Here is a 16532-nt window from a genome sequence, read left to right as displayed (position 1 = left end):
TCAGCACCCTGGGGAATACCAAGGTTTTAATTGTTTGGAGAAGAAAGGCAACTAGCAAAAGCAACTGAAAAAGAACCCTCAGGGAGGTGGGGAAAGAATCAGTAATGAGAGGTTGTACAGAAACCAATGAAGGAGCAAGTTTTAAGAAAAATGCAATGATCGACAAGGTCAAATACCTCAAAAAGGTGAAGCCCCCGTGGGGTCTGTGAATGACGGTGGAGTTTCAGTGGAGTTGGGGAAGGGAGAGGGTGGGTGACTGGGAAGTGGAGGACCCTTTCCTCCAAGTTGAGGAGTGAGTTGGGAGGCAGGCAAGTGAAGGGAGAACCAGTAGCTGGAGGGTCATGAAGGCATGAGGGTTCTTTTCTAAGAGAGGAGACACTCAAACTTATTTACATGCAGGAAAGTAGCCAAAAGAATTAGACAGGTTAAAATTGAATGAAATTGAGGACAGTTAAATAAAGCAAACTCCTTGAGGATAAGGAAAAGGATGAGATCAAAGAGTATGGAAGGGCAAGGACATGGAGAAATTGGAAACCTCATGCATTGCTGGTTGGGAATATAAAAGGGTACAGTCACTGTAGGAAAGTTTAGTGGTTCTTCAAAACGTTAAGCATAGAATTACCATATGGCTCAACAATTCCCCACAAAGAATTGAAAAGAGGGACTCAAATAGATACTTGTACCCAAATGTTCATCACAGCATTATTCACAATTACCAAAAGATGGAAACAATCCAAGTGTCTATGAACAGATGAATGGATAAACAAAATATAGTATATACATACGATGGAATATTACTCAGCCATAAAAAGGAATGAAGTTCTGACACATGCTACGTGGATGAACCTTGAAAACACTATACTAAGTGAAGTTAACCACTTAAATATTGTATGATCCATTTATATGAGATGTATAAGATAGGCAATTCATAGAGACACAAAGTAGATTAGAGGTTATCAAGGGCTGGTGGCAGGGGGAGTTACTGCATAATAGATAATAATTTCTGTTTGGGGTGATGGAAGAGTTTAAAAAATAGATGGTAGCAATGATTTCACAATGTTGAGAATACAATTAATGCCACTAACTTGTACACTTAAAAATAGTGAACTAAAATGGCCTGCTTCATGTTACACATATTTTACCATAATAAAATGTAATGTCGGCCATAATATACATGATTCAGTTCATTCAATTTGGTCCATAAAATATTCAACTCTTTCATTTTTTTGTTTTAAAAAAAAATATGAAGGGATTAATTCCGAACAAGACAGGGATATCTTCCTCTATCCTTCCTATTCTTCCTCTATCCTTCCTGTGCTTTGGGGGCATAGGTGAGCATGTGTACAGACCTAGCTAAGATTGCCTTTGTCCCCAGGGACATTAAGAGAGTTCCTGACAGCCTCTATTTCCTTTGCTAAACAAGAGGCAAGCTCCTGTGCTTGGAGTGGACAGGATGGGGAGAGGTTTAATAAGGAACTAGAGGAGAGCAGTGAAGGGGAATGGGAGAGGGAACTGACCAGGATACATAGAACTGCTAAGGAATTTTCCTGACCCAGCTGAGACTGGCACACGGCTCCTGGGTAGTGTTTCATCTTCACAGCTTGTTTGTTTTCCACAGTTGCACCAGGCATAGGAATCAGAGAAGGTGGATTGCTATTCTGCTCCTGGATGGGGTGTTTGTGGCGTGGGCATAGCGGATGACTAATGGCCTAAGAGGGCAATCTGAGAGGGCATATAAAAGAATGGTTCCCAGGGCCAACCAAGGGATGCAGACTTGATACAAATGAGGAGTCTGACCCTGGAGAAAGTAAAATTGAAATGTGAAAGTGGGTGTAATGAGAGTGAGGAGCAAGAGATAGGATAGGATTTTAGACTTTAAGTGTTGCAGAGGTAGGACTCTGCTGGTTGATGATATTACTGAAGGTGGAGTTGTGGAAATGGTGTATTAGAGTAGACTAACTGCTGTCACAAGTAGATGAAAAGATGTATAATGGCTTAATTATAGTAGAAGTTTATTTCTTATTCATGTAAATAGTCCATGGTGGTCTTGGGAGTGTTCTCCTTCACTATAATTCAAGAACCCAAGGTGATGGAGGCTCTGTCGTCTTCAGTCAGATCAAGATCATCCAGACATTGACATCCAGTTGGCACAAAGATAAAGAGCAGGGAGGAGCACACGTAGGTGGTCTTATGGGCCGGGTGCACACAGGAGGAGGCACACATCATCTCTTCATATGACATTGGCCAGAACATGGTCACATGCCCATGCCAAATTTCAAGGAAGTCTGAGAAATGTGTAACTGTGGGTCCTGGAAAAAAGAGCAGCCAGCAGCCCTGGTTACACTTGAGCCTCAAAGTCATTTTTTTAAAACATCTGATGTTGTGATGCTGCTACTTAGTTTTGTTCCTAAGTCCAGAGATAAGTTTCAAAAAGACTAACTTTATAAAGATAGCTGAAGTGAAAAAGCCTAATCTGACCATACATGGGAAGCCTTCACTTCTAATTCTGTTCCTTGTATTTATTCTGGTGGGTTTTTTTTTTTTTTTAAATCTAGGCAGACATCTCTGTAACCCAGTTTCCTCATTTGATGAAGTAAGTTTCATTCTTTTTCCTTCATCAGAAATGTGTACAAGATTTTTTTGGTAATAGAGCCCCTTTATCACCCACTTTGTGCCAGCAGCAAATATTAAATAACAGGGAAATACGCATTAAGTCACTGAAGGCATTAGCCCTCACAATGAGCCCAAATGGATTTTGTGTCAGATTTAAGGGCAAGACCCATTTTGCTCTGTTACTTTAACAAATGAGGTAAAGACTTCTTTTTGAGCCACACAGATGGTTTTTTTCTGTAAACAAGCTGCTCAGTGTTGGTTTTTTAAACTAGGTGAAGTCTTCCTAATATGTATATTGTCCACCTCTGATTTTCCACCAATAGGAATTCCAGGCAAGCACAGCATCAGCTGAGAGTCATGGGCTGATAATGTTGAACTCATAGTCACTCCCCCAACATTGAGCTGTTGGGGGCGGTGGGCAGGGTAGGGGGTGGGAATTGTAGAGGACACCAAAGAGGAATTTCCTCTCCAGAAGAGTTTGTTCCAACAACTATATAAGATTCAAAGGGTCTTGGTGTAGACTAGAGTAGTTCACGATCTTACTTTCCAAAAGTACATGGAAGTTCTTCTGAAAACAAACTCTTTGTCTTGGTAAGGAGAGGTCCTTTAAAGAAACATGGTGAATTACTACAAAGTACTAGGGGTGCCTCAAAACGCGTCCCCCTCTGATATTAAGAAGGCTTACCACCAGTTAGCTCTTCAGCTACATCCAGACAAGAACCCAGAAAACAGGGAGGCAGCTGAGGAGAAATTCAAACAAGTAGCAGAAGCCTATGAGGTCTTGTCTGATGTCGAGAAATGCAACAACTATGACAAGTCCAAAGAGAACCACATCAAAATGGAAAATACAGGTGACTGCAGAGATAAAAACTGCTTGAAAGAGGAACCACGGTTTGAGAGGCCACACTGTGGGTTTCAAAATGTCTTTGAAGACAAAGACTTCTTCTCAGGAGATTATTTTTCCATTGGTCATGTGGGTAAGGCCAGGAGATTTCGCTCCTCCTTCTTTGATGTGATCCCCATATTGGACACAGGATTTTCCACATTTGTATCCCTGGGCTCCAGACCAAGTCCCCCTTCCTCTGGGACATTTGTACCCTTTGTAAGCAGTGGAATGGGAAACTTCAGACTGGTCACCACTTGTAGCCAGATAGTGAATGGCAAGAGAGTTGTTACAAAGAAAGTTCTAGAAAACGTGAGAGGGAAGACTGAAGTGGAAAAAGACAGCCTATTTCGTCAAATTCGTCCACGTCTTCGGTAAGGAGTCTGTGCTTTGTTCTTTCATGGGGAGACTTTCCTATAAGGCTGGTGAGTCTGATGCTTATCAAAGACAGAATTGGAATCTGAGAGTGTGTTGAACTAGAATGGACAGAAGTCAGCTTAGTCCAAACCTCTCGTTTCACAGAGGAAACAAATAATGGGCCAGATAATGGCTTCCACCCCATCTTCTGGTTCTAACTGAGGCTTCTTTTCCTCTGCACGATATTTGGGACAGTGGAGGCTACCACCACAAATATGGCCTTCTGGGTTAGTTGCAGGGCCCTATCATCAGAAAGCCCATTGACTTCTCTTTGACTTTTTCCCTGTCCTTCCTTGTTATTAACCAGTTTCCTCTTTCTTGACGGCCACTCTTTTCTCTTCCTAACCTCTTTCTCTTTTCTCTTCCCACCTCATCTTTCTTCCCATACATTTCCAATGGACCATATCACAATTAGGCTCAGTTGAAAGATCTACCAAGGTGTAGATTAGCATTTGTAGAGAGAAAGAGTGAAAAGTAAATGGGTTAAGATTTTTTTATATATACTTTTTTTTAAATAGCTAGCATTTATTGAGTACTTGGTAGATATCAGGCATTCTACTTCACCTGTGTTTATCTCAATAATCCTTTCAGCAGTGAAATACAGTAGCTACTTTTCCTCCATCATATAGATAAGGAAATGAGGCTTAGAGAGATTAAGTAACTTGCCTAGGCCCTACCTAATAAGCAATAAAATAATGTCTTACTCTAAAACACATGCTTATCTACTGAGCTATGACATCTAAGGATCCCACTCATTTATTTTTACATCTAGGGTCTTGCCCTCATTGGAAATTTACACCTAACATCTCTAAACCTTACTTCCATGCATGAGTACTTGCTGGAACTTATTAAGTAGGCAAAGATTTTTTGCATAAATATTATTGTTCAACGAGTACTTGGTTACTCTTACATGAAAACAGAAGCCATGCACAGTTTCACTGAAACTGACAAATGATTATCCCTTAACACAGGGATGTAAACAGGATCCTAAGATGTGAACTATCTTTTTGTTTTGGCTTTAATCATGATGTACATGCAAAATCATGGGATTTTTTTAATGTTTATTTAACTGGATCTGGTCACCCTCCAACTCCTTCATTTATGCTAATAAACAGACTGGGGTACAGAGGAGTGGCTGCTTGTGGAAAATTACTGATGGAGTCTGCATCAGAAACTCTGTCTTCCGGTTCCCAATCTCATGCTCATTCTAGTACACCATGCTGACTGGCAAAATTTGGATTTAATTTGCATCTCAGTCTTTTATAGAAGTTATGTAACAAATGATTCGCTTCCTTAATCAAGGAACTTTTCTGTGTTTGCAATTTTTATGAGACAAATTTTTGATGTAGTCTTTGAGCTTTTTTAATCTCACCAAATCTTCTGAACTTGAACAGGAATACGCCTACATCCCTCTGGCAAAGGGTAGCATTCAGGCAGGGACACACTTCCAGAAAGGAAGCAGTAGATGGATTTGGAATTGGAACACATCCTGTTCTTGCCGCTTAGTAGTCATTGAGAACCTCCTATCTGTCGGGCACTGTGCTAGGTGCCTTACGGGAATGAATAATTTCTAATCTCTAGAATCCTTCAGGGGGTTATTTTCACTTTGCAAGTGAGGAAACTGAGGCTCAGGAAAGTCAGGTCCTTTACACAGGGTCACACAATAAGCTGTGGAGACAGGGTTCAGACTGCAGTTTGCTTGACCTGGAAGCTCACATTTCCATCACGTTGTATTTCACTGCCATTCATCTGAGTTGCTATAGTCATGACCAAAGAGGAAAGTTTTGTTGTATGTATGAGTTATATTCATTTCCAACTTTTAAAATGAGGATTTCCAGATGGAGCTTTCTTTTACCAGCCCTAGTGTGAGGTGAACTGCAGTGTGGCTACTGAACAAAGGGAAAATCAAATTGGAGCATGAAACTTGATTTTCCATTTTGTCTTAAATAAAATCCAAATTTCAGCATTTTTCACAGACATACTTGGCTTTTGACAGAAATGCTGAGTTGTAGAAGGACTTTTTTGCCAGCAAAGATAAAAAAAAAAAAATTCACTTTCAGTTAGTCAAGGAAGTTTTCTTGTTGTGTAGAAATGAAAGCAGTGTCATCTCTTCCTGATGCCCGTTTAAAATATGTAGGAAGTTAAGTATGAGCAAACAACAACAGAGGAAAGATGGAGAGCAGGAAGGGCTTTGCTGTTTTCTAAAGCGTTCCAAGTGAGTCCATCTTCATCTCAGTCAATCTAAGATAGACGGTGAGCTTTGAAGGGACCTATGATTCAGATTCCTGTGACCTCAGAGTGCCTTCAGAACTGCTACTGTGGTTTCCGCATGTCATAAGTTCCTCTGCCAATTATTATCCTTACAGGTTTTACTGATAGGCAGTCTTTGGGCTCACTAGCCACGTAAGGAGGAGAAAATATTTTAGGGTTGGGAAGTCAAATCCTCTGTCCTGAAATAATTTTCCACTCTTGCCCTGTCAACTAACTGCTTTTTTATGCGCCATGTTTTTGAATAGTTGTCTCTCACAAATTAATGTGAGACCTTTTTTTTCTAGTTGTCAGCAAAATAAAGGTTTCCAGAGTTCAAAAACACCATAGAGCAGTTAGAAGTAATTCCTTGTCCTTCTGTTCTGGTTCATGGTAGATGGTTGACAAATGACATGAGGACCATGGGCCTGTTGAGGAATAATGACAAGTGATCGTATAACTCATAGCTCAGAAGCATTTGCAAAAGTAATATGTGACGGAATCCTGTCAGAAACCCAAAAATCCCCACATTACCAACCAAGGAGACAGAGGAGGAAGGAATTTACCTAAGGTCAGAAAGTGGGTGTTTCTTCAGCCCGCTAGACCAGTGCTGCTTCTCCACACACTGAGACATACAAAGCACATTTTCTTCATAGCCGGGCAAAACACAAGGGAGTTTGGAGGAATGGCCTTGTTGGGGTCATTGTACTAAAGAATCACAGTTTTATGTAGTTACAGTTACACTCCCAGTCCCCTTGTCTGTCCATCAGTGGGGGAGAAGGGTGCAGGCATATATCTGTACAGACATGTTGAGGCTTACCCAACATGCACAGCTGGTCCATCTCTTGAGCCCAGGTCCCCTAAGAGCCAACTCCCTTGTCCCCACAATAAAAAAATAACAGAAATAAGGTGGTATTCGGCATCTTTCTCAGTGGTCCCTTTCCAAAAGTTCCAAACTACTTTCTGTATTTGGGATCCATATCCCTTTCATGGAAAGCCTGTTTATATTTCATCCCCAAAGCTTTGTGGTCTCCAGGGCACTCTGGTTGGGTACCTGAAGGGGGTGGGAAGTGGACTCTGAGAGAGCTCTACCCCTCACTACCTTATTTGGAATCTTGGGGACCCACTGAGAGGAAGTATGGTAGGGCCCTCAACATGAGAGGTTGAGTTTTGGGTTGAGGCAGGATGGTTCTTCTTTTAAAGGACAGGAAAGAAGTTCACAGCGAGTGAATCATTTTTCCACTGCCCATTGTTGTGATTGACAAGATTCCAGAAAACCTAGGATTCTATGACCCCATTGGTTCACCTATACTACACATATTTACTTCCAAGTGTCAAGAGAAACAAAGGCGTTATGGAAAGAACATCGGCTTTGGCTTTAGGCAGATGAGTTCAAATCCTCTGTTTTCCTTGCCTAACTTCTTGATCTTAGGCACATTAACTTCTTGCCTTGGTCCTTGGTTTGCCTGTAAAATTAAGCTGATAATCCCTGCCTGTCCTAATTTATAGAGTTGTTTTAGGAATTAAGTACACAGAAATTTTGCACAAACTTCAATACATTTTATAAATGGAAAGTGTCATTATTTCTTTCAGAAACAATATCTCTGATCCTTACAGGTGTATGTGCCAAGCCTGCCGTCAGTTTTTTAAGATGAGACTTAAGGGATGTGATCTTGAAAACGAGATCAGCTATGGATTATATTTAATCCAAAACTAAAAGTGGAAGATGGAACATAAAAATAGAGGAGTCCATTTTTTCCATTTGACCCAAGTAAAAAAAGTAATGTTTTTAGCTTGAGGACAATCAATATGTCTTTTTCCTTTGAACTTCTTTTGTTCTTCATTATCCTTGCACTTTTGGACTTAATGTTGGTTTTACCCTCTGCTTCCATTATAGGAAATTGATGGAAAATCCCTGCTATTGATGACAAGAAATGACGTGTTGACAGGACTTCAGTTAAAACTGGGGCCTGCTCTGAAAATCTACGAGTATCATGTAAAACCTCTGCAGACAAAGCATCTAAAGAACAACTCTTCATAGTACAGTCAAATTGGGGTCTTAGACCTCAAAAAATACATAATGACATAATTTAGTTTCATGTGATGAAACTTTGTAAACAGAATACATACATGTGTATATGTAAAGAATTTCAGTCAAATGAAACGTTATCCTATGGGATAGACTAGGCAATCCATCGGCTGACCTGAACTCAGCCAGGAGGAGCAAGGATGACTTGTGGACAGCATGGTTTTCCTGGTGGAGCTTGTCAAACAGAGTTATCTCTGACATGGTTGGACACCCCTCCCCACCAAAGGGGTTTTCTTCAGATGGCTTTCCCAAAATCCTTGAAAAAGTGTTGAATGGCATGATCCTCTGGTTACAGATGTAGGGAGATTAAAGACAAGAAAACTTGGGGAAGGGGAGAAAAGAGAGAGAGATTGCTGTCTCCTTTGAATCCCTCTGCTCCTTAGAGTTTGTGTTATTGGGATGGAATTGCCGACACCCTCTTTTATAGAGGGTCCTCCACTTGACCTTATTAAGGTTTCACTGGGATATACTGGAATGTTTGAGAGGAATGTGCGTCACGGCCCCTACAGGAGCAGAACCTCTGAAAAGAGAAACTCTGTTGTGTCTTGGGGATCTCCATCCATATTCAGCTTCTTTCACAAGGGGTAATGGTATTTTCTGCATAGATTTACTTTCAGATTGGTTCTTTGTTTCCAAAGAAGAAAGCATTTTTTCACTTTATGGTTTGTATTTATACTGATTTGTTTCTGAAGGAATTTACCAAGAGTTACAGATCAAAAAGCCTTGTTACTAGTACAGAATATTTTTATATATATTCCTTCATGATGGTGTAATATTTTTTTAATTGCTCTGATGCTTTGTTTGATTCTTGGTTTGAGTACTTGTTTTTAAGAACTTGAAAAAAAGCGAGCTTGCTACATCTCTGTTCAAAGAGACATTTGTTCAAATCTCTGTGTGTCAATGCCTTGTTGAATTGGTGCTTTGTGGTCGCAATAAAGCATTGCTTCAGTTTATTGCCAGTGTATGTTTGATCTTTTCTGTTTGGTTGCCTCTTCAGTTGGGATTAAGGATTAAGGTTATTCCTCAACACCAGAGAAAGAAAGTTAAGCCTAAAAAAAAAAAACCAAAACAACAACAACAAACTTTCAATACATAAAACATTTTGATCTATTTGTGGGTTTATCTTCTTTATAAACTGCATTATCCAAGTAGGCCTTGTTCCTTCTCTTGCCCCCATCCAAAAACCAATTTTAGGTGTCATTTTAGCCAAAGAATTTTTCTTCTTTTTTTTCTGTAGGCTAGTGGGGTCATGATTTTCTGGAAATTCTGATGAAAGCTATGTACTTTCCCTCCAGGCAAAAGCTCATATTCCCACATATAAAACTTTGCAGAGTTGGTGGACTCCCCGAAGTTCTTCTATCTTCCCCTTCCTCAAGTTAAGAGCTGCTATTTTAGAGAGTGTTATAATTCAATCTCCTGTGAAAATAATTTCTCTAAAGAACAGAAAATCTGAAGATGAGAGTGGAAAAAACACAGGAAGTGGTGTAATGAGTGGGGTTGAAAAATGCATTCCAAATTAATTCAGTTATGGAGTGGAGTGTCTGAAATTTAAGTAATGCTTTGTTTTGCATGCTAAGGGGGAGAAGGGGTTACAAAAGAGACATTTTCCATCCCCACGTTCTCGCAGTCTACAGAACATGCAAAACTAAAAGGCAGAATATAGTTAAGTACTGTGGGGAGTGGTAGTGATAAAAAGTGAGAGGTGTACCTGCTGGAGACTCGGGCAGGAAAGAAGGGACACAGGATACAATAGAAGGAAAATGGGATGAAGAACTGAACTCACCCCTCTGAAAGACTTTCCCACAGGTGTAATAGTGATGACATGTGACCCCTCTCGGCCTCAAAGGGATAGCATGAGAATGTCCCAGCCCCACTTCAGCACATCCACCTGATACTTTATGTATGAGTCTGGAAAAGATTTGGCTGTAATCTAAAACTGCCTCCCTGCCTTCACCCCCACCCTGCCAGGTAATATAAACAAGACAGAAGGGTGTCTTCATGTAAAACATCCAGGGGGACCAGGGATGGCATGGCTCTCCATGATGTTAGGGATTCCTCCTACCTTTTTGCTCCATCATGCATGCTGTTTATTCCCAGAATCCTTTCATGGCCCAAACTGGCTGCTTCAGCTCTCCCCATCACCACTTGACTTCCAACCAGCAGGAAGGAAAAAAGGGGAAAAGAACATACTTCCTCTCTCTAAGGACACTTCCAAGAAATTGTATATACTACTGCCTCTTATATCTTGCTGTCCAGAATTCTGTCACATTGCCATACTGAAGCTACAAGAGAGGCTTGAAATATTCTTTTCCTTAGAGCCCATGGGCCCAACTAAACAAAAGTCCCATTATTTTACAAATAAGGGAGAAGGGATATTAGAGGACAATGTCCTGTCACCACCATCAGCTGGCCATTGAATACTTGGAGCAAATGTCACTGAAAGTATGTCTTTAGTTGTATTTTTCTCTAGATTTGAACTTGAGCTTATACTCCCTTCAGTCTCTAGATGCTTTTATCCCAGCCACCTTTTCCAACTACTGGAAGCCTTGCTCACTAAGCCCAACCTGACACAACTAAGCTTTAGACCCAGGCTGCTCCATAAATGCTTGTCAGGGGGGAAAAAAAGGAAAGGAAAGGAAAGGAAAATAATCTTAATTGAAAAGCAAACTGAAAAAAATGATCTCTTAGACCTCTGTTGACAGCTTTCAGGCAAAATTAGCAAATTAAAGATACTCTGCCTTTCTTACACCCAGAATAATGTCTTGGCAATAACTGAGGGTGCTTTCTCCCCACCCCACCCCACCCCCAATTCAGGGAAAAGGAAATATTATCAAAACAAGACCATCCGGAGGGCTGGAAATACTTGAAATTCAGCAGGTAGGCAAACTTTGTCTCCAAACAGCCCTAAAACCAGAAATGTCTGATTCCTTTCCGATCACACCAGATTTCTGTTAATGTGATCTGGGTCTGCAGCTAGTAGCAAATACACACATGGGCCAGCACTTCATAAGCATAAGTGGGAATGAGCATGCCTTGGTGCCAATATATTTTATGTGAGAATTGTTTAATGTTGAATTTGATTATTCTCAACCGGAGGGGCAGACAGGGTATCAGAATCATGAGGGATTTTAAACAATAATTGCCACTCCACCTCTCCTCCCCACCCCACATTTGAGCCTTGGATTCAGACTCTACGAAGGACCTATAATGAATTGATTTGCAGGCGAGGTCACAAACTCGTCTCTTTTCAGTGGAATCTAAGCTGACATGTTTTCCTTCGGCCAGTACAGTACGTGTGTGTTCTTAGGACTACATTTGCATTCTTCTAGGTGAGGCTGAAAGCTTCAATTTATTACAGTCTTTTTAATTCCCTAATACCTTGCAGCCAGCAACTGCACCCTTTTACATTTTCATTACAAGGTATATGAAATTTAGACCGCTGATGGAGGCCAAGGACCACACAGAGAGCCTCCTTAGTGTGAGTTATTCAGGAACTAGAGCTTATCAGTAGATGTAGTTGAAAAGAGAAGGTGGCATAGTGCATTGGAATGTACAGCAGATTTGAGCATCATTTTTGAAACTTAATGGACATGATGAATATGAAAGATCTTCATATTCAGAGACCAGTTGGTGGCAGTCTCCTTGTTCTTTCCTCAACAAATACCCTATGTGAGCATGGATTCTGTCCCTCTAAACTTAGCATCCACTGTGTCGGGGCACATACTGTCCCTCCATTGCATTAGAGAAATAGATCGTAGAAGGAATTTAATTTGGAAAAGTCTAATGACCCTCAGTTGCCCAACCACTCCTATATTTGGAAGCCAAATGCAAAGAGTACTTACTGGTGGTGATCCATCTGCCTTTGACAGTCATTGCAAATGGGATCTGCAGGGGTCATGTCTGGGCACAGAGCCATTAAGTGTTTTCTGTAATGATTTGGAAGATGAAGTTAAATGTTCAAAGAGCTGACTGCTGTAGGACAGATATGCTTCTTAGGAAAAAACTTGATAATTCTGCTTCTAAAGCAGGAACAGAAGCCACAGGAAGGAAAGAGAAAGCAATGGGTGCACTAATGAGCAGTTCGTTAGTTTCATGCTGCAGCTCCACAGGCAATTAAGTAGCCTGGGTACCATTTCTGGACAGTCGTGGCAGTTCCACAAAGAGAGAAAAAGATTCAAATGATCACATCTCAGGTTATTTGGTGACTGTGGCTGCGTTATATCTTCGTGAACCTCAAGGAAAGAGTCGTGTCCAGCCTAGCCCTGGGACAGAATAATGGAGGGCCCTGTGAGTAAAAGCAAGAGGAGTCTTTGGCTGCCCACAAGTAGGGGGCTAGGCTGATATCTCTTCACCTCAGGTAAGCAGAGTGTTCCTGTCTACCATCATCTTTAGGGAGACATCAGGAATGCTGGGGATGCCAGGCAATCTCCAAATAGAAAATGTGCGCCACTTCTACAGAATAGGTGCCTGGGCAGAGCTACCACCTTTACCATAACAGAGGTGGAAAATAGGTCGGTGAGTATAGGTGTCAATAATACTGAACATACTTGTTACCTGTAGGGCAGGCCATGGCCTGGGGAAGCAAGACCTACAAACAACAAAATAAGGGGACAAGATAGAATGTGCTCTCATCTAAGCATCTGAGATCACAGAGCTTCGAGGCCTTAAGCTTCCAGAAGAGTCAGGCAAAGCAACCAAGGAAATATCTTCCACAAGTTTCTCCAGTTCTGTCATCTGTGGGGCAGAGACATCTATGGCAACGTTTGCAAGTTAAATGTCTTCTTTCTAAATTAAAGATAACAGAATCTTTCAGTAAATTGTGTTTTTCATTTCCTTTTTCAATGGGCTACACTCTATTTTTACATGCTGGGAAATACACAATTTGAAAATAAAATTATAAAGCTCATCAGATTATAAACATATTTTGAGGCAAACTCAGTAAAACTCTTCAAGCAACCAGCTGTTCCTGCCTTTAAGAATTAGTGTTTGGCACTATATGTTAACTGTAATGGAATTAAAATACAAATAAATAAATACATACATACAAATAAATAAATAAGAAATCGTATTTGGGACAGTATTCTCTCTCCTGCACCAGAACCCAATGACACCAGTTGAGATACACTGTGCTATAGTGGGTGGGAGCACTGGGGCTGCTCTGCATAGATCTGAGCTTGAGTCCAGCCCCATCATTTACCAGACATGGGAACTCAGGTAGCTGTATGGCTCCTCTTGGCCTCAGGGACCTCACCTATTCTCTAGTGCAGAGACAGAGACAGAGCAGAACAACACTTGCCTGGCGCTGTCCAATAAATATATAACGGGAGCCGCATGTGGCATTTAAAATTTTCTAGTAGTCCCATTTTTAAAAGTAAAAAGAAACAGAAAAGTAAAAAGAAAAATAATCTATTTAATCTAATAAATTCAAAATATTACCATTTCCATACATAATCAATATCAAAATTATTGATATACTTTACAATCTTTTTAAGATACGTCTTCAAAAGCCACTGTGTATTTGACACTTATAGCACATCTCAATTAGGATAGAACAGCTCAAGTGTATCAGTTAAGAGTAGTTTCAGTTGAAAACCTAAATAACAACGACTTAGACAAGTAGGATACCCCTACTGTACAGACGAGGTCTGAAGGTAAGCAGATCAGGGTCAGGATAGACACTCCACAATCGTTGGGTCCCACTGTTTTCCTAGTATGTTCCTCCACCATCTTCAACACAAGCTTCCTGTGTGGTCCAAGATGGCAGCTTAAGTGTCATTTATCACAACTGTATTCCTGCCAAGAAGGAAAGAAGGGTACCTGTTGTCAGAAGTTGCATACAGCACTTCTACTTGTATTTCTTGAGCAAGAACTTAGTCATTTGGCCATACCTAGCTGCAGGGGAGATTGGGAGCTGTAGTGTTTGTTTCAGACAGCTGCGTATTCGGCTAAACAAAGACAGGCGGGTGGATACTGTGGGAAGATAGGAAGCCTTCCGTAATACCAGTCTCAAGATTGATGGAGAATTGAATGAGAGTACATAGTATAGTCATTAGTATAACAGGAAAAATGCATTAAAGTATGATTTTATTATGATGGTCTCACTCCATTTTTCAAGCCCAGACCAGTCACTGAATTAACAAACAGATATATGCTCAACCCAAATACTGTTCATTTGATGCATTCTAATATTGCTAAAAGATAAAACAATTACTTTCTTAGGTCCTTGGATTTTGGGTGGTTCTAGATACTTTATCTTCATAAGGACCATAAAAGAAAAAAAATTGCATTATTTAAGCTCCATGAAAAATTGTTATGCTGAGGAAAATGTGCTGAGCAAAATGCATATAAGTTTTTATTGGCCCCCAAAGGCCTAGAGAAGTTAGAGGCATTTGGTGAATTCTAAATACATCTCATCCCTAATTCAAAATGAACATTCAATGACATTCAAAAAGGTTTTATGAGACTAATGAAAGGGAGACCTCTGATACCTTTGTGATTTTAATGAAGACATATGTGGGTCAATAACAAACATCAAAAAAAAATTTTTTTTTAATTTAAAAATCTAAGTAGATCTGCATTCATTAGTTTGAGCCAATTAGGTTGACATCAGTCTGTTTAATTATCTATTTGGGCAGATTTCATAATGAATTTTTAATGCTAAGGTGACTTCTCCCAGCTACCCTAATGTCTGTAGGTTATTCATCAGCCTTCTGTATGGTGTGCATGCCGAATGCAGAGTGAGTTAACATTAGCCTAACCCACACAGAGTTAAAAAGGAAAACATTGAAGCTATGAATCCACATTGGAGGAGGAAGAGAACACTGGACGAGGGGTCAGCAGACCCGGGTTCTGATCCCAGATTTGCTACTGACTTACCTGTAAGACCCTGTACAAGTCTTTTAACTTCTGTTGGTTGAATTGCCTATGTAAAGTAAACAAGTCCGACTAGAAGTTTATTTCAGCAATCTCTATGATTTTCTAAGAATCAAATAATATGAGCTTTATGTGTCACTGCTCTCTCCACCATTCAGTGAAAACTCACAACACTGTCCTGTCCTACAGTTTCTTCCCCCCTTCATAAATGTTCTAAGGTTTCAGTCTGATTGATTGTCTCTTGACTGTGCAGTGGGCTGGGAACAGCTGTTTTTCTTGAGAATTGCCAAGTTTGTGCATTGTACAAACCTATAGCTTTAAGTTTAAACAGCTCTCGCCATGTCCCCTGGTGGAAGCATCCTCCCTCTAGGAATAGGGCCTCTACACAATCAGAGCCGAGTTGAGAGGATGAGAAAGCACAAATTTCCCAACTGGGTCACTGGAAATGATGGTGAGGGGGCCACTCTTATTTTTACCATTTGGTTAACAGATCCATGTGTTCTACCTTCTGGGGACATAGCACCACGTAAGAGTAAAGTATTTAGGAGATATATCACACCCTGGGGGATGGTACTCCATCATCACATAGTATCATCTCCAAGCTGGCACCCCAGCTGTACCTTCAAAAGGCCATTCCATCAACTTTATCAGGTCAGCAGCTTCCAGATGGTACAGTATGTGATAGGACCAGTGGATCATATGGTCATTTACAGACTGTCATTATCTCCTTTATTGTAAAGTAGGTCTCATGGTCCCTTGATCTGAATAATCTTGTGCAGGATTGTGTAAGCCCTTGGACAGTGCTGCCAAGTGAGTCCCCGTAGGCAGGAAAAGCAACACCACACTCTACGTAGCAATTCTAGTTAAGATAAGGCACTGCCCCCTTCAGAGTGAAAGGGGTCCAATGTACTCAACTTGCTGCCAAGTAGCTGCTTAGTGTTCTCAAGGATCAGTGCCATATCAAGTTCTCACTTGATTTTGGTCTCTACTGCTGGAAAGTTGGATGCTTGTGAGCAACAGTTATGATCAGTAATGGAAAGTAGAATCCCACTGGGGCCCATCGATGGCCTCATTCTCTGCTGTCATGGCTTCTCTATTCATGAGCTCATTATGCCAACATTGAGATTGCCAGTGACAAAGGCTGATTGACATGAACCGGCCAAGTCATTCTGTCTACTTAATTGGTCGGTGCCTCTTCCATGATTGGTACTCTTTGATAGACATTATGCAATACAAAGATCCTCACATTTAAATGTCCACTCCCACAGTGACTTGTGCCCAGGTCTTAATTTATAAAGATGACTGAGTGATAAAATGGAGAAGCCGATGGCATTGAAGAAAGAATTTATTACTTACATTTCCTGAGAAAAGGGGACATGCCATACCATGCAGGGCCACAAGGGAAGCATC

General features: G+C 40.7%; 2 protein-coding genes across 2 annotated transcripts in view; both read left to right on the top strand.

Annotated features, from left to right (window-relative positions):
* The window catches only part of SAMD13 (sterile alpha motif domain containing 13), a 65597-nt gene extending 56400 nt beyond the window's left edge, over window positions 1–9197 (top strand). The window contains exon 6 of the mRNA XM_032395918.1: window positions 8058–9197. Within this exon, the coding sequence (XP_032251809.1) occupies window positions 8058–8201 (144 nt within the window). The 3' untranslated portion in view covers window positions 8202–9197. The remainder of the gene's footprint in view (window positions 1–8057) is intronic.
* LOC116645010 (dnaJ homolog subfamily B member 6-like) lies at window positions 3149–4313 on the top strand. Its single transcript, XM_032424948.1, has one exon. It carries the CDS (start codon window positions 3230–3232, stop codon window positions 3872–3874), a length of 645 nt encoding a protein of 214 aa, XP_032280839.1. The 5' UTR covers window positions 3149–3229; the 3' UTR covers window positions 3875–4313.
* Window positions 9198–16532: the final 7335 nt, after the last annotated feature.

This window comes from Phoca vitulina, unplaced genomic scaffold, assembly GCF_004348235.1.
Source record: "Phoca vitulina isolate PV1807 unplaced genomic scaffold, GSC_HSeal_1.0 scaffold2, whole genome shotgun sequence".
Taxonomy (NCBI): domain Eukaryota; kingdom Metazoa; phylum Chordata; class Mammalia; order Carnivora; family Phocidae; genus Phoca; species Phoca vitulina.
The sequence above is the reverse complement of the archived record's forward strand: the minus strand, read 5'-3'. Positions and strand labels throughout refer to the sequence as shown.